General features: G+C 36.8%; 1 protein-coding gene across 1 annotated transcript in view; it reads left to right on the top strand.

Annotated features, from left to right (window-relative positions):
* BRIP1 (BRCA1 interacting DNA helicase 1) overlaps nucleotides 1-25276 on the top strand; it is a 199797-nt gene that overhangs the window by 76230 nt on the left and 98291 nt on the right. Inside the window, 3 exon segments of the mRNA XM_081585017.1 lie at nucleotides 3785-3950; nucleotides 4060-4200; nucleotides 10353-10514. Of these exon segments, the coding sequence (XP_081441143.1) occupies nucleotides 3785-3950; nucleotides 4060-4200; nucleotides 10353-10514 (469 nt within the window).

Below are 25276 nucleotides of genomic sequence, written 5' to 3'. Positions count from 1 at the left end.
GTCTGTATTCTTCCTCTTAAAAATATTAATCTTACTGGGTGCCAGCTACTAATTTTATGTGAGTACATGGGATAATAATAAACAAGTGGTATAAATATTGCTCTTACTGGCACAGACTCAGTCAACTGATGTTAGTTTTTGTTAATGAAATGATTATTGAAACAGTAAATAAATACATTTAATTAATTCAGCATTAAATTTACAATCCTCTAAGACTAAGTCTTCTTTTAAGTGTAATTTATATATGTTTCTTCCAGTGTCAGAAAGTCTCTCTTATTGCATAAACCCTCGGTTTAATAAAATGTGAAAGCAGTCAATTTCCCACACACTATTCCTTAAGTTATAGTACTACCTGGCTCCAATGTTTTTTTAAGTGTGTTTTTTTTTTTAATGGTAAATTATCCTGGTGGCTCAGACGGTGAAGAATCTGCCTTCAGTGTGGGAGACCTGGATTCCGTCTCTGGGTCGGGAAGATCCCCTGGAGAAGGGAATAGCAACCCACTCTAGTATTCTTGCCCGGGCATCCATGGACAGAGTATCCTCGTGGACTGCAGTCCATAGGGTCGCGAAGAGTCAGACACAACTGAGCAACTAACACACACACACACGCACGACTGAGTGACTAACACACATACACCTGTAATATAGGGCTTCCCAGGTGGCACTAGTGGTAAAGAACCTGCCTGTCAGTGCAGGAGATGTAAAAGACATGAATTCAATCCCTGGGTCGGGAAGATCCCCTGGAGGAGTGCATGGCAACCTACTCCAGTATTCTTGCCTGGAAAATCTCATGGGCAAAGGAGCCTGGTGGGCTATAGTCCATGGGGTCAGACATGACTGAAGCAACTTAGCATGCATGCACATATACATAATGTAAAGCTGAACAGTTTAAACATTTTAAGTGTACATTTTAATAGCCTTAACTATGGTCACATTGTTGTGCCGCTATCACCACTGTCAGTTTCCAGAACTTTTTTTATCATCCCAAACAGGAACTCTATTCCCATGAAACAGTATCTTCCATTTGTCTAGCACCATAGCCTTTGGTAACCTCTGTCCTACTTTCACCTCTGTGGGTTTGCCCTTTTTAGTGTCTACTGTACATGGAATCATGTAGTATAATGTTTTTAAGATTAATGCATGTTATAACATACATCATTCCTTTTTATGGCTGAATAATATTCTATTGTGTCTATATGCCATATTTTGCTTATCCATTTTTATATTGATGTACATTTGTATTGTTTCTACTTTTTGCCTCTCGCGAGTCATGCTGCAGTGAACATTGATGTACTAATATCTGTTTTGAGTCCCTGTTTTCATTTCTGGGTACATACCTAGCAGTAGAATTGCAGGATTGTATGGTAATTCTGATTTAACTTTTTTAAGAGCCACTGTACTATTTTTCATAGCAGCTGCACATTCTAGATTCATATAATTATGCACAGGAGTTCCCAATTTCTCCACATCCTTGCCAATACTTATTTTCTGGTTTTTTGTTGTTTTTTTTTTTATAATAGCCATCTTAATGAGTATAAAGGGTTTTGATTTACACTTTGCTAATGACTAGAGATGTTGATCATCTTTTCATGAGCTTATTGTCCATTTCTATATCTTCATTGGAGAAGTGTCTGCTCAGGTCCTTCGTCCAATTTTGAATGGGGATTTTGTTGTTTGTTGAGTTGTAAGAGTTATTCTGCATATTAATTCTGTTTCAGATATATACTTTACAAATATTTTTTCCTATTCTGTGTGTTGTCTTTTCACTCTCTTGATAGTATTCTTTGATGCACAAAAGTCTTTAAATATTAATGAAATCCAATTTATCGATCTTTTTTTCTTTTGTTGCTTATGCTTTTTATATCCAGTTAACAATGGCCAAATATGATGTCATGAAGATTTCTGCTATGTTTTCTTCTAAGAGAGTTTTGTAATTTTTAGCTCCCAGGAATTTTTTTTTTTTGACCACACCCCCATGGCATGTGGGATTTGTGTTTCCCCGACCAGGGAACAAACTCACATCCCCTGCATTGGAAGCTGAGTCTTAATCCCTGGACCACCAGAGAAGTCACCCGCACCCTCAATATTTTTATAAAATTCTCTCCACCTAGGACAAGGTTCCTGACTTGGACTTTCTCTCTGAGGGTAAAATTAACAGTCAGTATTACTGTGAGGACGTGGTTCAGTTCAGTTCAGTGGCTCAGTCGTGTCTGACTCTTTGCGACCCCATGAACCACAGCACGCCAGGCCTCCCTGTCCATCACCAACTCCCGAAGTCCACCCAAACCCATGTCCATCGAGTTGGTGATGCCATCCAACCATCTCATCCTCTGTTGTCCCCTTCTCCTCCTGCCCTCAATCTTTCCCAGCATCAGGGCCTTTTCAAATGAGTCAGCTCTTCGCATCAGGTAGCCAAAGTATTGGAGTTTCAGCTTCAACATCAGTCCTTCCAATGAACACCCAGGACTGATCTCCTTTAGGATGGACTGGTTGGATCTCCTTGCAGTCCAAGGGACTCTCAAGAGTCTTCTCTAACAACACAGTTCGAAAGCATCAACTCTTCTGCACTCAGCTTTCTTTATAGTCCAGCTCTCACATCCATACATGACCACTGGAAAAACCATAGCCTTGACTAGACAGACCTTTGTTGGCAAAGTAGCGTCTCTTCTTTTTAATATGTTGTCTAGGTTGGTCATAACTTTCCTTCCAAGGAGTAAGCGTCTTTTAATTTCATGGCTGCAGTCACCATCTGCAGTGATTTTGGAGCCCAAAAAAATAAAGTCTGACACTGTTTCCACTGTTTCCCCATCTATTTGCCATGAAGTGATGGGACTAGATGCCATGATCTTAGTTTTCTGAACGTTGAGCTTTAAGCCAACTTTTTCACTCTCCTCTTTCACTTTCATCAAGAGGCTCTTTAGTTCTTCTTCACTTTCTGCCATAAGGGTGATGTCATCTGCATATCTGAGGTTATTGATATTTCTCCCGACAATCTTGATTCCAGCTTGTGCTTCCTCCAGCCCAGCGTTTCTAATGATGTTCTCTGAATATAAGTTAAATAAGCAGGGTGACAATATACAGCCTTGGAAGACGTGGTAGAGAATACCACATTTTATTCTGTTTAAGCTTAGGTATAGCCTGTTATGGAGAGAATTTATAAGCTGTATCAGATTACAGAGATCATATAGTTTAGTACTTTCATTAAGAATAGGTGAAAGGAATGTTCAAGTGGGAGGGGACATAGGTAAACCTATGGCTGATTCATGTTGATGTTTGGTAGAAGCCAACACAATACTGTAAAGTGATTATCTTTCAATTAAAACTAAATAAATTTAAAAAAATAGATGAAGACTGAGATCACATTTTAAAGGCACTTAAAACTCAGTTTCCTAAACTTTCAGTAAAAATTGTCTTTCTGTTTTCTAATGCAATAAAAAACTTTAACCCACTCTTTAGTTTGTTGTTTTTCTTTTAAACAATAATGCTGTTAACTATTTTATAACTAATGATGTAACATAGAATGCAAAGAGCTCTGAAGTAGGAGTTAAGAGGCTTGGATTTTAATCCTGGCTTTGCTGTGATTTACATAATGTCTGAACATAGGGATGAGAAGTGATAAAGGGTGGATGGTTAGATGATGCATAAATTTTGTAAGGGTGGATTGACCCTAAGGGTTAATGATTTACTTTCTGTCAGAATTACTGAGTTTAGTGGTATGGGTTGTTGGTGGGGGACAGTGTTATCTAAAGTTTTGCCATTTAAATGCCATTTTATTTTCATTTAGATTTGCAGATGATTATAAAGTCGCTATTCAACAGACTTACTCTTGGATAAGTCAGGCTGATACTGCAGATAGAAATGGGTTCTTGATTCTACCAAAAAATAAGAAACATTCACGGCAGAAAGCAGCAGTTCATGTGCTAAACTTTTGGTGCTTAAATCCAGCTGTGGTAAGCTTATCGTGCTATAAATAAGAATTCTTCTTGCTCAATACCAACAATTAAGTAAATTTGACTTTTTAAAAAATGATTTTATGTATTTAATGTTGTTTCCTTGTAGGCCTTTTCAGATATTAATGGCAAGGTTTGGACAATTGTTTTGACATCTGGGACACTGGCACCAATGAAATCCTTTTCATCAGAACTTGGTGTTACATTTACTATTCAACTAGAGGCTAATCATGTCGTTAATAACTCACAGGTTAGTTTCTTTTTTTTTGAAGTCTCTCTTAGTCTTTTTACCTCAGTGTAATTGTCTGTAAACATGTTAAAAGGTAACTGAAGGACTAGCAAACAAATCCTGATAGGAAAGTCAACAGTTCAGTTTTAGAATAAAAGAAAATTTGTCAGCTACTTGGTAGTGTCAGCAAAAGGAACTACTGATAAATAGTATTCCTTCAACCCAGTGAGTAAAAATATATACTTCGCTTGCAAAGACTGTATTGCAGTTTCCTTATTTAATTAAGTTTAAAATTTTTTGATAAAAATTAAAACAGAAACAAATTCAACATTTTTTTTACTGTAATTTCTAATTGTGTAATTATTTGTGATTCTTTTTTCCATTAGGCTGTGGTGTATCTATATTCTAATTTTTATGTCTTTATCTTTCCATTGTACCTAGATTAATAGCTGGTATTAGTAAGTGTTCAGCACATGTTTGAATATCTGAAATGAATTAAAAGTATTCTTGTGAGTCCTGTGACTTAAATTTTAATTTTTTATGACAATACCCTTTACATGTTACTTAAATTTTCCTAAGGATGTTTCAAGTTTCATTTGTCAATGTGCCCTCTATTTCTTTTTATTAAGTAATTGAAAGTAGTTAGCTACATGCATAATGGTGTGGCCATAACAGAAGCAGAAGATACTAAGGGAAGAGGTGGCACAAACACACAGAAGAACTATACAAAAAAGATCCTAATGACCTGGGTAACCACGATGGTGTGATCATTCACCTAGAGCCTGATATCCTGGAGTGCAAAGTAAAGTGGGCCTTAGAAAGCATCACTGTGAACAAAGCTAGTGGAGGTGATGGAATTCCAGCTGAGCTATTTCAGATCCTAAAAGATGATGCTATTAAAGTGCTGCCCTCAAAATGCCAGCAAATTTGGAAAACTCAGCAGTGGCCACAGGACTGGAAAAGGTCAGTTTTCATTCCAATCCTAAAGAAGGGCAATACCAAAGAGTGTTGAAACTACTGCACAATTGCACTCATCTCACATGCTAGCAAGATAATGCCCAAAATCTTTCTAGCTAGGCTTCACCAGTACATGAACCAAGAACTTCCAGATGTTCAGGCTTGATTTAGAAAAGGTAGAGGAACCAGAGATCAAATTGCTAACATCCACTGGATCATAGAAAAAGCAAGAGAATTCCAGAAAAACATCTGCTTCATTGACTACGTTGAAGACTTTGTTTGGATCACAACAAACTGTGGAAAATTCTTAAAGAGATGGGAACACCAGGCCACTTTACCTGCCTCCTGAGAAATCTGTATGCAGGCCAAGAAACAACACTTAGAACCAGACATGGAACAATGGACCGGTTCAGAATAGGGAAAGAGAGTATATCAAGACTGTATATTATCACCATGCTTATTTAACTTATATGCAGGGTACATCATGCGAAATCCCAGACTGGATTAATCACAAGCTGAAATCAAGATTGCTGGGAGAAGTATCAGTAACCTCTGATACGCAGATGACACCATCCTTATGGCAGAAAGCAAAGAGGAACTAAAGTGCCTCTTGATGAAGGTGAAAGAGGAGAGGAGAGTGAAAATGCTGGCTTAAAACTCAACATTCAGAAAATGAAGATCATGGCATCTGGCCCCATTACTTCATGGCAAATAGATGGGGAAACAATGGAAACAGTGAGAGACTTTGTTTTTCTCGGGCTCCAGAATCACTGCAGATGGTGACTGCTGCCATGAAATTTAAAGATGCCTGCTCCTTGGAAGAAAAACAATGACAAACCTAGACAGCATATTGAAAAGCAGGGACATTACTTTGCTGACAAAGGTCCACATAGTCACAGCTATGATTTTTCCAGTAGTCCTGTATGGATATGAGAGTTGGACCGTAAAGAAGGCTGAGGGCCAAAGAATTGATGCTTTTGAACTGTGGTGTTGGAGAAGACTCTTGAGATTCCTTGAATTGCAAGGAGATCAAACCAGTCCATCCTAAAGGAAACCAGTCCTGAATATTCATTGGGAAGACTGATGCTGAAGCTCCAATACTTTGGCGATCTGATGTGAAGATCTGACTCATTAGAAAAGACCCTGATGCTGGGAAGGATTGAAGGTGGGAGGAGAAGGGGACGACAGGATAAGATGGTTGAATGTCATTACCGACTCAATGGACATGAGTTTGAGCAAACTCTGGGATATGGTGAAGGACAGGGAAGCTGGCGTGCTGTAGTCCATGAGGCCGCAAAGAATCAGACACAACCGAGCAAGTGAAGTGCAACAACAACACGTTTAATAGTACTTGAGCACCTAATTCAATTCTAGTTCTTTATAAAGAGCTATAGTTTTTAGCCAAGGATTATTTGTGGGAATTACTGGCATTTAGTAGGTGAGAGTCTTGAATGCTAGACTCCTATGTAACAATGAATTGTGGTTTCCAAAATGCTAGAATGCTCTTGTTTAGAAACATTGCTATTAGTGGTAGCAAAAGAAAAATATAAGATCCACGTTTTCAAGTTGTTTTCTTTGAAGGCTCACATAAATATGGGAAGTTATTAATAAATTGAACATATTTTTCCAAAAGAATCTTATTATAGGTTCTATGTTCTCAATCTCGTGCACAAAAGCCCGTTTAACTTATAATGTTACTAGATAATGATAATTAGTAAGAATAATGCTAGTTCAGCTAGATTCTGCTATAATATTTCCCCCAACTTTTAAAAACTTTATTTTTAATTTTAATTGTGGTAGAAAACGCATCGTAAAATTTACCATCTTAACTGTTTTTAAGTGTATAGTTTGGTTTTATAAGGATATTCATATTGTTGTGTAACCAATATCTAGAGCTTTTTCATCTAACAACACTGAAATTCTATTATAAAATAACAATTCTCTATTCCCTCCTCCTCCCAGCCCCTGGTGACCACCATTCTACTTTATGTTTTTATGAATTTGACTATTCTAAATACATCATCTAAATGGAATTACAAAATTTTGTGATTAGTTTATTTTGCTTAGAATGATGTCTTCAAAGTTCATCTTTGTTGTAACATGAATCAGAATTTCTTCCTTATTAAGGCTGAATAATATTTGAATTTTGTGTGTGTGTGTGTCATATTTTGTTTGTCCATTCATTTGTTGATTTCCCCAACTCTTTATTTAAAAAAGTGTAGCTTGAAAAAGTGGAACAAATAATAGTATTGACATAGTGAATATCTTTATACCATTAATCTAGATCCATCAGTTGTATAACTTTGCATCTGTGTGTATGTGTGTGTGTGTGTGTATAGATGAGAGAAAAGGAGAGAAGAGTAATACTGTAAGATATTGATGATTACATTAACTGAATATGTTATTAGAAAGTAATTTGTAGACATTGTGATACTTTGCCCTTAATTAGTTTAGAATGTTTATCCTGAGAACAGGTACATAATCTTGTGTAATCACAATATCATTATCATACCCAAGCAATTTAATATTACTACAAATAGAATCTATATTCTTTCATTTATTTCCAGTGTGACTTTTATAGTGTACACATTTATTTTTTTATTCTTTATCCAGGATCCAGTTAAGTATTATATATTGTATATGGTTTTCATGTTTCTTTATTTTTGTTTTTCTTTCTTTCTTATTTTAGATTGAATTATAATTGATTTACAATATTAGTTTCTGGTATACAACATAGTGATTCAAAATTTTTATAGATACTCCATTTAGTGTTATTATGAAATATTAGCTGTTATCCCTGTGCTGTACTATATATCCTTGTAGCTTATTTATTTTTATACACAGTAGTTTATACCTCTTACTCTCTGATCCCTATCTTGGATTTCTCCCCTCTGTTGTAACTGCTTATGTCCTCTCTGTTTGTGAGCCTTTCTGTTTTGTTATATTCATTCATTTTATTTTTTAGTTTCTGCATGTAAGTAATAACATACAGTATTTGTCTTTCTCTGTCTGACTTATTTCACTTAGCCTAATACCTTGTAGGTCCATCTATGTTGTTACAGTTGGCCAAATGTCATTCTTTTTTTTATGTCTGAGTAGTAGTCCATTGTGTGTGTGTGTGTATACATCATCTTTATCCATTAATCTATCTGTTGATAGACACTTAGATTGCTTCCATATCTTAGCTGTTGTAAATAATGGTGCTATGCACATTGGGGGTGTGCTATGCACATAGATGTTTGTGCATACAAACATCTTTTCAAATTAATACTTTTGTTTTCTTTGGATATATTCCCAGAAGGGGAATTGCTGGAGCATATGGTAGTTCTGTTTTTAGTTCTTTGCAGAACATTCATACTGTTTTCCATATTGGCTGCACAAATTCATGTCTTTTTAGTCTTTAGAATAGTTTTTTTGCCCCTTTATTCTGTGTTTCATGACATTTTAAAAGAATTCAAGTCACCAGTTGTCCTTAGGAATATTTTATAATCTGGATTTTTCTGATGGTTTCCTCATGATAAGATTCAAGTTAAAGTGTTTTGTAAGAATATTATGCAAGTGATATTGTTACTTCCCATTGTATCATATCAAGAAACACATGTTATCAGTTTGTCTTATTAACTTGTTGATCATTTAGTTTCATGTTGATTAAACTGCTGTCCGTCAGATGTCATCTTGCAAAATGTATCTCAGTCTTGTGTATCGTTGAAAATATAGGACTATTACATTTTTCGACAATCTAAAGTGTTCATATTACCTTTCGAATGGGCTTGCCTGTTAGCTCAGCTGGCAAAGAATCCACCTTCAATGCAGGAGACCCTGGTTCAATTCCTGGGTAGGGAAAATCCCCTGGAGAAGGGAATGGCTACCCGCTCCAGTATTGTGGCCTGGAGAATTCCATGGACAGAGGAACATGGTAGGCTACAGTCCAGGGGGTTGCAAGGTGTTGGACCAACTGAGTTACTTTGACCTTTTATCTTTAGAATACTAATAAAATTTGTAGCTTCTCATAATCAAATGGACAGAGGAGCCTGGTAGGCTGCAGTCCATGGGGTCGCTAAGAGTCAGACACGACTGAGCGACTTCACTTTCACTTTTCACTTTCATGCATTGGAGAAGGAAATGGCAACCCACTCCAGTGTTCTTGCCTGGAGAATCCCAGGGACAGCAGAGCCTGCTGGGCTACCATCTATGGGGTCGCACAGAGTCGAACACGACTGAAGTGACTTAGCAGCAGCAGCAGCATAATCAAATATTAAGACTAGATCTGTATAAATGTAGAGAAATTGTATATAACTAAAATTTGATGGGTCTGATTTTCTATGACTGTAGATCTTTGAGCATCAGGGAATTTGTGAAACAGTAGTTCCTGTCATAAGTGAATCTTAGAGACTTACTATAGCAGATGGTGTGTGCATGCTCAGTTGCTCAGTTGTGCCGGACTGTTTGTGAGTCCATGGTCTGTAGCCTGCCAGGCTCCTCTTTCCATGGTATTCTTCAGGCAAGAATACTGGAGTGGGTTGCCATTTCCTCCTCCAGGGGATCTTCCTTACTCAGGGATTGAATCTGCATCTCCTGCATCTTCTGCATTGACAAACAGATTCTTTACCTCTGAGCCACCTGGGAAGCCTGTAGCAGAGGTACCATCCCTCATGTCTTATTTTGGATTCATTTCTAACTTACTCATTTCCTTTGTTCCCATGATCCAACAAAATTCTGTTACTTGGTTAATTTTGTAAAGGTATTGAGGAAATAAGTAAAACTTAATTTCTGTCATTCTAAGAGAATTCAATCTGCCTAAAGAACTTTAGGCAGACTTTAGGTCTACCTAAAGTAAAACTTCTATAAATTAAATCTGGGCTTCCCAGGTGGTGCACTGGTAAAGAGTCTGCCTGCCAATGCAGGAGATGCAAATTTGATCTGTAAGTTGGGAAGATCTCCTAGAGGAGAAAATGGCAACCCACTCCAGCATTCTTGCCTAGAAAATTCCATGGACAGAGAAGGCTGGCAGACTACAGTTCATAGGGTTGTGAAGAATTGGACATGACTGAGTGAAAGTAAAGATAATAGGAAAAAGCACAACAATTTAAAAATAAATTTTCTCTAAAGTCGTTGCTTGATCTTTTTTTGACATACACAATTAAGGCTCCCAACTAAATGCTAATTTGCCTGCCTCATTTAGGTATAACTCTAATACTGACATACTTATATTCTAGGTTTGGGTTGGCACCGTTGGGTCAGGGCCCAAGGGTCGCAATCTCTGTGCTACCTTCCAGCACACGGAAACATTTGAATTCCAGGATGAAGTGGGAGCACTTTTGTTGTCTGTGTGCCAGACTGTTAGCCAAGGAATTTTGTGTTTCTTGCCATCTTACAAGGTAAGGGAATATTTTTTGTTTACTTTTGCCTTTGAATAATCATATGTCATTACCATGATAAGCTTCCTAGGATCAGATGCAACAGAGTACTTACAGTTTTTTAAGCATCATATATTATTTTGCTTTATATTGGTTAAGATACTGCCTGCTTATTCTGTCACTGTTTTACTTAGAAATCTAAAAGACTGAAGGTATTCGAGCACTTTAGTGGGCTGTTTTTGCATACGTGATTTTTATTCCTTGGGGCAACTTGATGTTTTCTGATTAAAGGAAAAAGGATCATTATTTTTCACTTTGATAAATTAGACTATTTGAAAATTTCAATAATATGAATTTAAAATATGACTTTCTTTAATGCCCATCTTTTTGCTTCATGTGTTTGGCTAGGAAAAAAGCTGTTTTTCTTGTTTTTAGAGTCGTTCTGAGTTTTAATATTTTCAGAAGTTAAAGTGAGTTGTGTATTTTAGTCCTCCTAACACTCAAAACATTAAAAGCACATGTGATTCCTGAGAGTAGTATCATACTTTATGAAAATCTAAGCTAAATTTCAGTGTAGAGGTGATACCCCTTTTCTTTTTTCATAAGAAGTTATTATATATATAAGGACAGTAGTGTAAGTAATATATTTGAATGACAATATTGATACCTTTGGCTCTTCTGTTGTCTTTCCCTCTGTATACATACTGCTATGGTCTGATGAGTCCCCCAAATTGCATATGTTGAAATCTTAGCCCCCAAAGATAATGACATTTGGAAGTGGAGTCTTTGACAGATGCTTAAGGCATGATGGTGTAGTCCTCATGAATAGAATTAATGACTTAAAAAGAAGCTCTAGAGAGATTTCTTGTCCTTTCTACCGTGTGAGGTCACAGTGAGAAGGTGCCACTGTGACCCAGGAAGAGGGCCTTCACCAAACATGACTGTGCTGGTGCCTTGATTTTGTGCTTTACAGCGTTCAAAACTGTGATAAATTTCTGTTGTTTATAAGCCACTCAATTCCTGACATTTGGTTATAGTAGCTGGAATGGGACTAAGACACATACTTTGTTACCTAAAGGTGCAGTAAATACTGTAGATAAACTGAAGGAATTACTCTCAGGAGAAATTTAATCAGATAGGTTTCTTTTTTTTTTTTCAATAATATCTAAAAATGAAATGGACATAAACATATTGAAAATTCTTATTACAAAGCAATATTTATTACAGAGTGTGAACATCTATCCCAGAAGTTATGTGAAGGAAAACTAATAATTAAGCCTGGAACTAAGTAGAAGCAAGGTCTCAGCACATTAAGAAGCCTTTTAAATTAACACAACAATGTAAATCAACTATACTTTAATAAAATTTTAAAGAAATAAAACCTTTTTATATTTTCCAGTCACAATCACAAAAAAATGAGCCTGGAAATGCCCAGTTAAGTAAATGAACAATTTCACTTTTTGTTACTCTTCAACAAAGTTTTTAATTACTGATTCAATTTTACTAGCTTGTAACATCTTCAGATTTTCTATTTCTTAATGATTCAGTTTGTAGATTGTTTCTCGGAATTCACCCATTTTATCTAGGTTATCCAATTTCTTACCTTATGTTAGTTTTAGGTTGTTTGCTTTTCTTTTTCTCATTCCTTAAGGTATAATATTAGGATACTGGTTTAAAATCTTTGTTTTTTCAAGTGTATGATTATAGCTATAAATTTTCCTCTTAGCAGTGCTTTCTTTGTGTCCCGTAAATTTTGTGTTTTAATTTTCATATTTGTAACGTATTTTCTAGTTTCTCTTGTGAGTTCTTCTTTGACCTTTTGATTGTTTAAAAATTGTGTTGTTTGAGTTCCTTATATTTGTGAATTTTCTACCTTTTTATTATTTATTACTACTTTTAGTCCATTGTGATTAGAAAAGATATTTTATATGATTTCAGTCTTTTAAATTTTATTATGACTTGTTTTGTGGACGAGTATGTGGGGTCTCCTGGAAAATATACCATGTGCATTTGGAGAAAATGTGTATTCTGCTTTTGGATGGTGGTCTATATATGTCTGTTAGGTCCAGTTGGTTTACAGTGTTCAGATTCTCTATTTCATTATTTATCTCTGTCCAGTTCATATTCATTATTGGAAGTGAGATATTGAAATCTCTGTTACTGTAGAATTATCAATTTCTCCCTTCAACTCTGTCATTGTTTGTTTCATATGTCTTGGGAGCTCTGGGTTTGGTTTTTGTTTACAATTGTTATATGTTATTCATGAATTGACCCTTTTATTGATATGTAGTATCCTTTGTCTCTCATAACAACTTTTGATTTATTTGTCTCATACTAGTAATGGCATCCTAACTTTCTTTTGGTTATTATTTGTATGGAATCTCTTTTTCCATCCTTTCATTTTTGACCTTCACATCTTTAAATCTAAAGTGAATCTCTTTCTGTTTTGAAGTATAATTTATAGTATTATGTTAGTTTCAGGTATAGAGCACAGTGAGTTTTTTGCAAATTATATTCCATTATAAGTTATTACAAGATGTTGGGTCTAATTCCTAGTTGAATGCAGTAAATTCTTGTTGCTTATCCATTTTATTTGTAGTGGTGTGAACCTATCGATAAACTCAATCTATTGTTGTCAACATATAGTTGGATCATCTGTTTTTATAATCCATTCTGCTATATCTGCTTTTTGATTGGAGAGTTTAATTCACTTACTTTTAAATTAATAAATGATAAGAAAAGAGTTTTTTTCTGACTGTGGAGCTGACTGTGCATCAGATCATGAACTTTTTATTGCCAAATTCAGACTTAAATTGAAGAAAGTAGGGAAAACCACTGTACATTCACATATGACCTAAATCAAATCCCTTACAATTATACAGTGGAAATAACAAGTAGATTCAAGGGATTAGATCTGATAGAGTGCCTAAAGAACTAGGTTCCTGACATTGTACAGGAGGCAGTAATCAAGACCATCCCCTGAAAAAGAAATGCAAAAACAAAATGGTTGTCGGAGGGTGCCTTACCAAGCCGCTATGAAGAGAAAAGAAAGGCAAAGGACAAAAGAAAAGATATACCCATTTAAATGCAGATTTCCACAGAATAGCAAGGAGAGATAACAAACTCTTCCTCAGTGATCAATGCAAAGAAACAGAGGAAAACAATACAATGGGAAAGACTAGAGATCTCTTCAAGAAAATTAGAGATACCAAGAGAACTTTTCATGCAAAATGGGCTCAATAAAGGACAGAAATGGTATGGACCTAACAGAAGCAGAAGATATTAAGAAGAGGTGGCAAGAATATACAGAAGAACTATACAAAAAAGATCTTCATGACCCAGAAAATCATGCTGTGATCACTCACCTAGAGCCAGACATCCTGGAATGTGAAGTCAAGTGGGCCTTAGGAAGCATCACTATGAACAAAGCTAGTGGAGGTGATGGAATTCCAGTTGAGCTATTTCAAATCCTAAAAAATGATGCTGTAAAAGTGCTGCACTCAATATGCCAGCAAATTTGGAAAACTCAGCAATGGCCACAGGACTGGCAAAGGTCAGTTTTCATTCCAATCCCAAAGAAAGGCAATGCCAAAGAATGCTCAAACTACTGCACAGTTGCACTCATCTCACACACTAGTGAAATAATGCTCAAAATTTTCCAAGCCAGGCTTCAACAGTACGTGAACCATGAACTTCTAGATGTTCAAGCTGGTTTTAGAAAAGGCAGAGGAACCAGAGATCAAATTGCCAACATCTACTGGATCATCGAAAAAGCAAAAGAGTTCCAGAAAAACATCTATTTCTGCTTTATTGACTATGCCAAAGCCTTTGACTATGTGGATCACAATAAACTGTGGAAAATTCTGAAAGAGATGAGAATACCAGACCACGTGACCTGCCTCCTGAGAAATCTGTATGCAGGTGAAGAAGCAACAGTTAGAACTGGACGTGTAACAACAGACTGGTTCCAAATAGGAAAAGGAGTACGTCAAGGCTGTATATTGTCACCCTGCTTATTTAACTTACATGCAGAGTCCATCATGTGAAATACCAGGCTTGATGAAGGACAATCTGGAATCAAGATTGCCGGTAGAAATATCAATAACCTCAGATTTGAAGATGACACCTCTCTAATGGCAGAAAGCGAAGAAGAACTAAAGAGCCTCTTGATGAAAGTGAAAGAGGAGAGTGAAAAAGTTGGCTTAAAACTCCACAGTCAAAAAACTAAGATCATGGCCTCTGGTCCCATCTCTTCATGGCAAATAGATGAGGAAACAATGAGAGACTTTTATTTTTGGAGGCTCCAAAATCACTGCAGATGGTGATTGCAGCCATGAAATAAAAAGATGCTTGTTCCTTGGAAGAAAAGCTATGAGCAACCTAAACAGCATATTAAAAAGCAGAGACATTGGTTTGCCAACAAATGTCTGTCTAGTCAAAGCTATGGTTATCCCAGTGGTCATGTATGGATGTGAGAGTTGGACTATAAAGAAAGCTGAGAACTGAAGAATTGATGCTTTTGAACTGTAGTGTTGGAGAAGACTCTTAAGAGTCGCTTGGACTGCAAGGAGATCCAACCAGTCCATCCTAAAGGAAATCAGGTCTGAATATTCATTGGAAGGACTGATGTTGAAGCTGAAACAACAATACTTTGGCCACCTGATGTGAAGAACTGACTCATTAGAAAAGACCCTGACACTGGGAAAGATTGAAGGTTGGAGGAGAAGGGGACGACAGAGGATGAGGTGGTTAGATGGCATCATTGACTCAAAGGATGTGAGTTTGAGTAAACTCCGGAAGTTGGTGATGGACAGGGAAGCCTGCGGTGCTGCAGTCCATGGGCTCACAAAGAGTTGGATACGACTGAGTGACTGGACTGAACTGAAGAAAAGACTTCAGCTATTTTATTATTTGTTTTCTGTATGTTTTACAACTATTATGTCCTTCACATTTCCTCCATCATTGCCTTGTTTTTTGTTTGATTTTTTTTGTAGTTACACATTTTGATTCTTTTCTCATATTCTTTCATATGTATCTAATAAATATTTTCTTTGTTATTACCATGGGAATTACCTATAATACTTAAAGTTATAACACTTATTTTTTAAAAACTTATTTTAATTATAGTTGATTTACAATGTGGTGTTAATTTCTTCTGTACAGCAAAGTGATTCAGTTATATATGTGTATGTGTGTACACAGATATATATTTTCATATTCTTTTCCATTGTGGTTTATCTCAGGATATTGAATATAGTTACCTGTGCTAGACAATAGGACCTTGTTATTTATCCATTCTATATATAATAGTTTGCACCTGCTCATTCCAAACTCCTGCCCTTTCCCTCTCCCCTTTGATAATCACAAGTCTGTTCTCTATGTCTGTGAATCTGTTTCTGTTCATAGATAAGTGTCGTATTTTGATTCCACATATAAGTGATATCATATGGTAATTTGTTTTTCTCTTTCTGATTAACTTCACTTAGTATGATAATCTCTAGGTCCATCTGTGTTGCTGCAAATGAAATTATTTCATCCCCTTTTGTGGCTGAGTAGTATTCCGTTGTATACATGTACCACATCTTCTTTATCCATTGATCTGTTAATGGACAGTTTGATTGTTTCCATGTCTTGGTTATTGTGAATAGTTCTGCTGTGAACACAGCGGTGTAGGTATCTTTTTGAATTACAGTGTTGTGTGGATATATGTCCGGGAGTGGGACTGTTGGATCATATGGCAACTCAATTTTTAGTTTTTTGAGGAGCCACCATATTGTTTTCCATAGTGGCTGTACCAGTTTACATTCCCACCAACAGTATGCGAAGATTTCCTTTTCTCTACACCCTCTCATTTGTTATTTGATGGCTAAATTATTATTTATACAAATTGACATGTCATGAGTTTTAATTTGTCAGTTTTTTTAAAACAGTTTTATGTTATAGTTTACATTCTCAACAAGCTTTTTCTTCACCCTCATGAAATCTAGGATATTTATAATGTATGTGCAAGAGGCTGGCAAGAGTTCAAACTAAAACAAATTATCAACCAAGAAAAGAAGGGAAAGATGTGACAAGATTTTTAAATGCTGAACAAAATAATGAAATTCTATTTTTACTTAATGAAAAATGTCTGTATATACAGCATTAGGATCAGGATGCTATTAACATCTAATATTATGATATAATGGAAATAATTGGTAAAATATTGTTTTGTTTTATAGATGTATAACTCAGTTTTAAAACGTATCTAAATTTAATGACATTGTAAACAACTTCTATGAAAACATCAATAACTATGAAGATAAATCAACTGAAGTTTATAGTTTATTTATTTATTTATTTTTTACATGTCTGTTTTATTTAATGAATTTAATAATAATTCCATTCAATAAGTATTTACAGAATTTGCCCATTGCATTTATTTATTTATTTATTTTATTTTAAATAAATTAATTTATTTTAGTTGGGGGCTAATTACTTTACAATATTGTAGTAGTTTTTGCCATACATTGACATGAATCAGCCATGGGTTTACATGTGTTCCTCTTCCTGGACCCCCATCCCACCTCCCTCCCCATCCCATCCCTCTGGGTCATCCCATTGCCCCAGCCCTGAGCATTTGTCTCATGCATCGAACATGGAATGGTGTTCTGTTTCACATATGATAATATACATGTTTCAATGCTATTCTCCCAGAACGTCCCACCCTCACCTTCTCCCTCAGAGTCCATAAGACTGTTCTATGCATCTGTGTCTCTTATTCTGTCTCGCATATAGGGTTATCATTAACCATTTTTCAAATTCCATATATATGCATTAGTATACTGTATTGGTGTTTTTCTTTCTGGCTTACTTCACTCTGTATTATGGGCTCCAGTTTCATCCATCTCAATAGAACTGATTCAAATGTATTTTTTTTAATGGCTGAGTAATATTCCATTGTGTATATGTACCACAGCTTCCTTATCCATTCGTCTGCTGATGGACATCTAGGTTGCTTCCATGTCCTGGCTATTGTAAACAGTGCTGCAATGAACATTGGGGTACACTCGTCTCTTTCAATTCTGGTTTCCTCGGTGTGTATGCCTAGCAGTTGGACTGCTGGGTCATATGGCAGTTTTATTCCCAGTTTTTTAAGGAATCTCCACACTGTTCTCCATAGTGGCTGTACTAGTTTGCATTCCCACCAACAGTGTAAGAGGGTTCGCTTTTCTCCACACCCTCTCCAGCATTTATTGCTTGTAGACTTTTGGATAGCAGCCATTCTGACTGGTGTAAAATGGTACCTCATTGTAGTTTTGATTTGCATTTCTCTAATAATGAGTGATATTGAGCATCTTTTCATGTGTTTGTTAGCCATCTGTATGTCTTCTTTGGAGAAATGTCTGTTTAGTTCTTTGGCCCATTTTTTGATTGGGTGGTTTATTTTTCTGGAATTCAGCTGCAGGAGTTGCTTGTATATTTTTGAGATTAATTGTTTGTCTGTTGCTTCGTTTGCTATTATTTTCTCCCATTCTGAAGGCTGTCTTTTCACTTTGCTTATAGTTTCCTTTGTTGTGCAAAAGCTTTTAATTTTAACTAGGTCCCATTTGTTTATTTTTGCTTTTATTTCCAATATTCTGGGAGGTGGGTCATGGAGGATCCTGCTGTGATTTATGTCGGAGAGTGTTTTGCCTATGTTTTCCTCTTGGAGTTTTATAGCTTCTGGTCTTACGTTTAGATCTTTAATCCATTTTGAGTTTATTTTTGTGTATGGTGTTAGGAAATGTTCTAGTTTCATTCTTTTACAAGTGGTTGACCAGTTTTCCCAGCACCACTTGTTAAAGAGATTGTCTTTTCTCCATTGTATATTCTTGCCTCCTTTGTCAAAGATAAGGTGTCCATATGTGCGTGGGTTTATCTCTGGTCTTTCTATTTTGTTCCATTGATCTATATTTCTATCTTTGTGCCAGTACCATGCTGTCTTGATGACTGTGGCTTTGTAGTAGAGCCTGAAGTCAGGCAGGTTGATTCCTCCAGTTCCATTCTTCTTTCTCAAGATTGCTTTGGCTATTCGAGGTTTCTTATATTTCCATACAAATTGTGAAATTATTTGTTCTAGTTCTGTGAAAAATACCATTGGTAGCTTGATAGGGATTGCATTGAATCTATAGATTGCTTTGGGTAGTATACTCATTTTCACTATATCGATTCTTCCAACCCATGAACATGATATATTTCTCCATCTGTTTGTGTCCTCTTTGATTTCTTTCATCAGTGTTTTATAGTTTTCTATATATAAGTCTTTTGTTTCTTCAGGTAGATATATTCCTAAGTATTTTATTCTTTTTGTTATTAGCCCTTTTTATTTTTTTGATACTTTATCTTTGATAAGCTGCTAGGGCCAGGGCTTCCCCAGTGACTCACCAGTAAAGAATTCGCCTGCAGTGCAGGAGATGCAGGTTTGGTTCCTGGGTCGGGAAGGTCCCTTGGAGTTGGAAATGGGAATCCACTCCAGTATTATTGACTGGAGAATTCCGTGGACATAGGAGCCTGCTACGGTACAGTCCATGGGGTCGCAAAGAGCAGGACATGACTGAGCACGCACGCGTGCTATTGATTTTTCTGAGATACATTGTTTAGTGTATATTTACCTTGTCTTATAACAATAACAAAAAAAATGTCAAAAATGACAATTGTAACCTGGCTTCCTAGTAAAAGTACATTTTCTAAATAAGTGAAAATTTAAGTAAAATTTAAAAAATGTTGGCTTTATTACAATAAACATTCCATAATTAAAGGTTACTTTGATAGAGTTTTAATACCATATAATTATACCATATGGTTTTAAAAAGATCCACAATCTGTGGGTTGTTGGGGTTATTTTTTCTGTGATTAACATACTAAAAATGTATTTATCATGAGGTATGAGACTAAAGACATAAAAATTTTTGAAAGTTTAATGTGTTACTGAGTAATTGAATTCAGTTCATTCACTCTGTTGTGTCCAACTCTGCAACCCCCAGGGACTGCAGCACACCAGACTTCCCTGTCCATCACCAACTCCCGGAGCTTGCTCAACCTCATGTCCATTGAGCTGGTGATGCCATCCAACCATCTCATCCTCTGTTGTCCCCTTCTCCTCCTGTCTTCAATCTTTCCTAGCATCAGAATCTTTTCTAAGGAGTCAATTCTTTGCATCAGGTGGCCAAAGTATTGGAGTTTCAGCTTCAGCATCAGTCCTTCCAATGAATATTCAGTACTGATCTCCTTTAGGATGGACTGGTTGGATCTCCTTGCAGTCCAAGGGACTCTCAAGAGTCTTCTCCAACACCACAGTTCAAAAGCATCAATTCTTCAGTGCTCAGCTTTCTTTATACTCCAACTCTCACATCCGTACATGACTACTGGAAAAACCATAGCCTTGACTAGACGGACCTTTGTTGGCAAAGTAATGTCTCTGCTTTTTAATATCCTGTCTAAGTTGGTCATAACTTTCCTTCCAAGGAGTAAGCGTCTCTTAATTTTATGGCTGCAATCACCATCTGCAGTGATTTTGGAGCCCCCAAAAATAAAGTCTGACACTGTTTCCACTGTTTCCCCATCTATTTCCCATGAAGTGATGGGACCAGATGCCATGATCTTAGTTTTCTGATTGTTGAATTTTAAGCCAACTTTTTCACTCTCCTCTTTCACTTTCATCAAGAGGCTCTTTAGTTCTTCTTCGCTTTCTGCCATAAGGGTGGTGTCATCTGCATATCTGAGGTTACTGATATTTCTCCGGGCAATCTTGATTCCAGCTTATGCTTCTTCCAGCCCAGCGTTTCTCATGATGTACTATGTATAGAAGTTAAATAAGCAGGGTGACAATATACAGCCTTGATGTGCTCCTTTCCCTATTTGGAACCAGTCTGTTGTTCCATGTCTGTTTCTAACTGTTGCTTCCTGACCTGCATACAGGTTTCTCAAGAGACAGGTCAGATGGTCTGGTATTCCCGTCTCTTTCAGAATTTTCCACAGTTTATTGTGATCCACATAGTCAAAGGCTTTGGCATAGTCAATAAAGCAGAAATATATGTTTTTCTGGAACTCTCTTGCTTTTCAATGATCCAGCGGATATTGGCAATTTCATCTCTGGTCCCTCTGCCTTTTCTAAAACCAGCTTGAACATCTGGAAGTTCACAGTTCACGTATAGCTGAAGCCTGGCTTGGAGAATTTTGAGCATTACTTTACTAGCGTGTGAGATGAGTGCAGATGTGCGGTAGTTTAAGCATTCTTTGGCATTGCCTTTCTTTGGGATTGGAATGAAAACTGACCTTTTCCAGTCCTGTGGCTACTGCTGAGTTTTCCAAATTTGCTGGCATATTGAGTACAGCACTTTCACAGCATCATCTTTCAGGATTTGAAATAGCTCAACTGGAATTCCATCACCTCTACTAGCTTTGTTCGTAGTGATGCTTCCTAAGGCCCACTTGACTTCACATTCCAGGATGTCTGGCTCTAGGTGAGTGATCACACCATCATGATTATCTGGATCGTGAAGATCTTTTTTGTACAGTTCTTCTGTGTATTCTTGCCACCTCTTCTTAATATCTTCTGTTTCTGTTAGGTCCATACCATTTCTGTCCTTTATTGAGCCCGTCTTTGCATGAAATGTTCCCTTGGTATTTCTAATTTTCTTGAAGACGTCTCTAGTCTTTCCCATTCTGTTGTTTTCCTCTTTTTCTTAGCATTGATCACTGAGGAAGGCTTTCTTGTCTCTCCTTGCTATTCTTTGGAACTCTGCCTTCAAATGAGAATATCTTTCCTTTTCTCCTTTGCTTTTCGTTTCTCTTTTCACAGCTATTTGTAAGGCCTCCTCAGACAGCCATTTTGCTTTTTTGCATTTCTTTGCCATGCGGATGGTCTTGATCCCTGTCTCTCATACAGTGTCACGAATCTCCGTCCATAGTTCATCAGGCACTGTGTCTATCAGATCTAGTCCCTTAAATCTATTTCTTCCTTCCACCGTATAATCATAAGGGATTTGATTTAGGTCATACCTGAATGGTCTAATGGTTGTCCCTACTTTCTTCAATTTAAGTCTGAATTTGGCAGTAAGGAGTTCATGATCTGAGCCACAGTGAGCTCCCTGTCTTGTTTTTGCTGATTGTATAGAACTTCTCCATCTTTGGCTGCAAAGAATATAATCAATCTGATTTTGGTGTTGACCATTACTTCTTTACAAGTAAAAAATATGTTTAAAACAAAGCCAGTGAAGAATCAATATTCTGGCACAGAGGAGAAAGGTTTGATTAATTTATAATATGTAGATAGTTTCTACTATCTAATTATTCATTTTGAGTCCTGTTACATTTTTATTAAATCTTGAATTTTTGAAAATTCAGAAGCCTTCTGATGGTTTTTCCTTTATTAAAATTTTTTCTTAGTCTCCAATGAGGCTTCCTTTCTATTTTTATATAGAAACCTTTTGTTTGAGATATAATTCCCATACCCTTTTACAGTGTACAATTCTGTGGGTTTTAGTACTTTACAAAGTTATACAACCATCACCACTGTCTAATTTCAGAACAATTTCTTCACCCCCAAAAGAAACCTCTTATTCAGTAGCGGCTACTTCCCATTCCTACCTCCCCATAACCTGTGGTAACCACTAGTCTACTTTCTGTTTCTGTTGATGTTCCTTTTCCAGATGGTTCGTGTAAATGACATCATACAATATGTGGCTGTTATGTGTTACTTAGCATAATATTTTCATAGTTCATCTGTGTTGTAGGAGGAGTCAATACTTTATTCCTTTTTATGGGTGAATGATATTCCTTTTAGTTTCAATATATTTGTATCTTTAAATTAAAAGTGTGTCCTTTATAGATAGCATGTAGTTGGATCATTCTGCTAATCTCTGCCTTTTAATGAGTGTTTGCTCCATTTAAATTTACTGTAGTTATGGGGCTTCCCTGGGTAAAGATACTGGTAAAGAATCTGCCTGCAGTGCAGGAGACCTAGGTCTGATCCCTGGGTGAGGAAGATCCCCTAGAGAAGGAAATGGCAACCCACTCCAGTATTCTTGCCTGGAGAATTTCATGGACAGAGGAGCCTGGTGGGCTACAATCCATGGGATCTCAAAGAGTTGGACACGACTAAGCTACTAACACACATTGATAAGGTAGTTTTTACATTTGCCACTTTACTATTTGTTTTCTGTATGTTACGTTTCCCTCCTCTTATTCCTCCACTGGGACTGACCCTGTGGCTCAGTGGTAAGGAATCCTCCTGCAACACAGGAGCCACAGGAGACACAGGTTCAATCTCTGGGTTGGGAAGAGTCCTCTGGAAAGTTCATGTACAGAGGAGCCTGGCAGGCTACAATCCATGGGGTTGCAAAGAGTTGGACGTGACTGAAGCAACTTGGCATGTACTCATTTCTCCATTGCTACCTCTTTTCTGTTAAATATATATTTTCTCATGTGCCATTTAAATTTTTCTAGTATGACCTTTTAATTCCCTTAGCGTGTTACTTGCTCAGTTGTGTCTGACTTTTTGCAACCTCATGGACTGTAGCCCACCAGGCTCCTCTGTCCTAGGGATTTCCCAGACAAGAATACTGGAGTGAGTAGACGCTCCCAACCCAGGGATCGAACCCAGGTCTCCTGCATGGCAGGCAGATTCTTTACCATCTGAACCATCAGGGTTAACTGATTTTAATGGTTGCTCAAATGGTAAAGAATCTGCCTGCCATGCAAGAGACCTGGGTTTGATCGCTGGGTCAGGAAGATCCCCTGGAGAAGCGAATGGCTACCCACTCCAGTATTATTGCCTTGAGAATTATATGGACAGAGGAGCTTGATTGACTACTGTCCATGGGGTCACACAGAGTTGGACACGACTGAGTGACTGACACTTTAATTCCCTAGCATTTCTTTTACTATATATTTTTGAGTTATTTTCTTAATGATTGTCCTGGGAATGAAACAGTTTATAAAATGTAGTTTGAATTGGTACTAATATAATTTCAATAGCATGTAAAAACTTTGATCTTTTGTAGTTATATTACGTTCTACTTTCTTTGTGCTATTATTGTCATAAAATTTTATATTTATACATTGTTGCCTATCAAAACAGATTTATAATTATTGCTTTATAGATTTGTCTTTTAAATGAGACAAGAGACAAAAATTTACAAACGATATATTTATACTGCCTTTTTATATTTACCTATGTTATTATCTTCACCAGTACTCTTTAATTCTTTGTGTAGATTTTAGTTACTGTCCCTAAACATTCATTCTTTTATTAATTAATTAATTTTTGGTTGCCTGGGTGTTCATCACTTCACATGGAGTTTTCTCTAGTTGTAGAGAACCAGGGCTACTTTGTAGTTATGGTGTGTGGGCTTCTCATTGCGGTGGCTTCTCTTGGAGAGCACAGGCTTAGGGCGCCCAGGCTTCAGTAGTTGCAGCATGGAGGCTCAGTAGTTGTGTTGTGTGGGCTTCGTTGCCCTGCAGCATGTGGAATCTTCCTGGACCAGGGATCGAACCTGTGTCCCCTGCATTGACAGGTGGATTCTTATCCACTGTACTACTTGGAAAGTCACCTAAACACTCATTCGTTAAAATAGAGTCTCCCCTGCAGCTCTCTCAGTTGTAATCCATTGTCATTATCCTGGAGCCCTGTTGATGTGATGCTAAGGTGTTGGGAAAGGGGAAGCATTGTCTAATTTTTAAATTAAGTCTCAGTCTTTTAGTGGGCCTGTGTCCCTGGACTGTATCCTTGCCATACGTTTCTCAGCTCTTTATTCATTTCCTTAGATGAGATAGGAAGTCTAGAGGGAGCTGAAATTTGGGTAAATTTCCTTTCTCCCAGTTTGGATAAGGCTCTGGCAGTCTTTTCCCTTTACTGGGAGACTGTCCTGTGTTATGGAGAATGCTTTGAGTGTATTAGAAATGGCTGTTTTTCCCCTCTCTCTGTCAGAAAGAAGAGGGTTTTTCTTGACTCTTCACTGTGAAAACCTTGGTAGGGGATTGTTTCTGGAGATAATATCTACAAAAATTTGGGGACTCCATAAGGATGTGGCCCCTAGGAGTTTCTCACTATTACACTGGTATACACTATGCCTTCAGCAATTTGTCAAAATTATCATTTAAGCATTCCTACCAATTTATGGTTTTAGTGTCTTCCTCTTCCAGTAAGCAGTTCTCGATCTATGATTCTCAGTATTTACCATCTCTCCAGTTTTTAGGATAGCAATTTGTCTTATGACCTTAGTTCTCTGATGTGTCCAAGTAGTTGATTTTCAGTTTGTTCAGCTTTTTTCTTAGTGTAAGATGGGTGTGATGACTTGTGAGTTCTTTACATTGGAGCTGAAAGTAGAAGTCCTAATTTTATCTTTGAAAATGTATTTTCAACTGAGTTTCAGAATGGAGATATAATTTACCTAAAAGACAAACCCAACAAATTGTAATGGTCTTTGTACCTTTGTCAACTGTTACACATTACAGTGGCTGAAGTCATTGAATGTCCTCTTTTGCATTTTGAAGGGATTTGACGTTGGACTTTCAGAAGACATGAGAGCTCATATTTGAATTTATTTTGAGGGGAAATTTGGGACATACAAATTTAAGTTATCAAATCACATTGAAGTGGTAAATAATTCTTTCCTATATGTCTAGATAATTGCAATCCATGATTTATTTAAAACTTTACTCCTTCACTGAAAGAAAAGAAATGAATTTCTTTTTACTATACTACAGTATTTGTGTAAGGATAAAAGTGAGAAGGTTGTCATTCTAGATCTACCCCCCCA

Source organism: Giraffa tippelskirchi, chromosome 3, assembly GCF_054371585.1.
Source record: "Giraffa tippelskirchi isolate mGirTip1 chromosome 3, T2T-mGirTip1v1.2.pri, whole genome shotgun sequence".
NCBI lineage: Eukaryota > Metazoa > Chordata > Mammalia > Artiodactyla > Giraffidae > Giraffa > Giraffa tippelskirchi.
The sequence above is the reverse complement of the archived record's forward strand: the minus strand, read 5'-3'. Positions and strand labels throughout refer to the sequence as shown.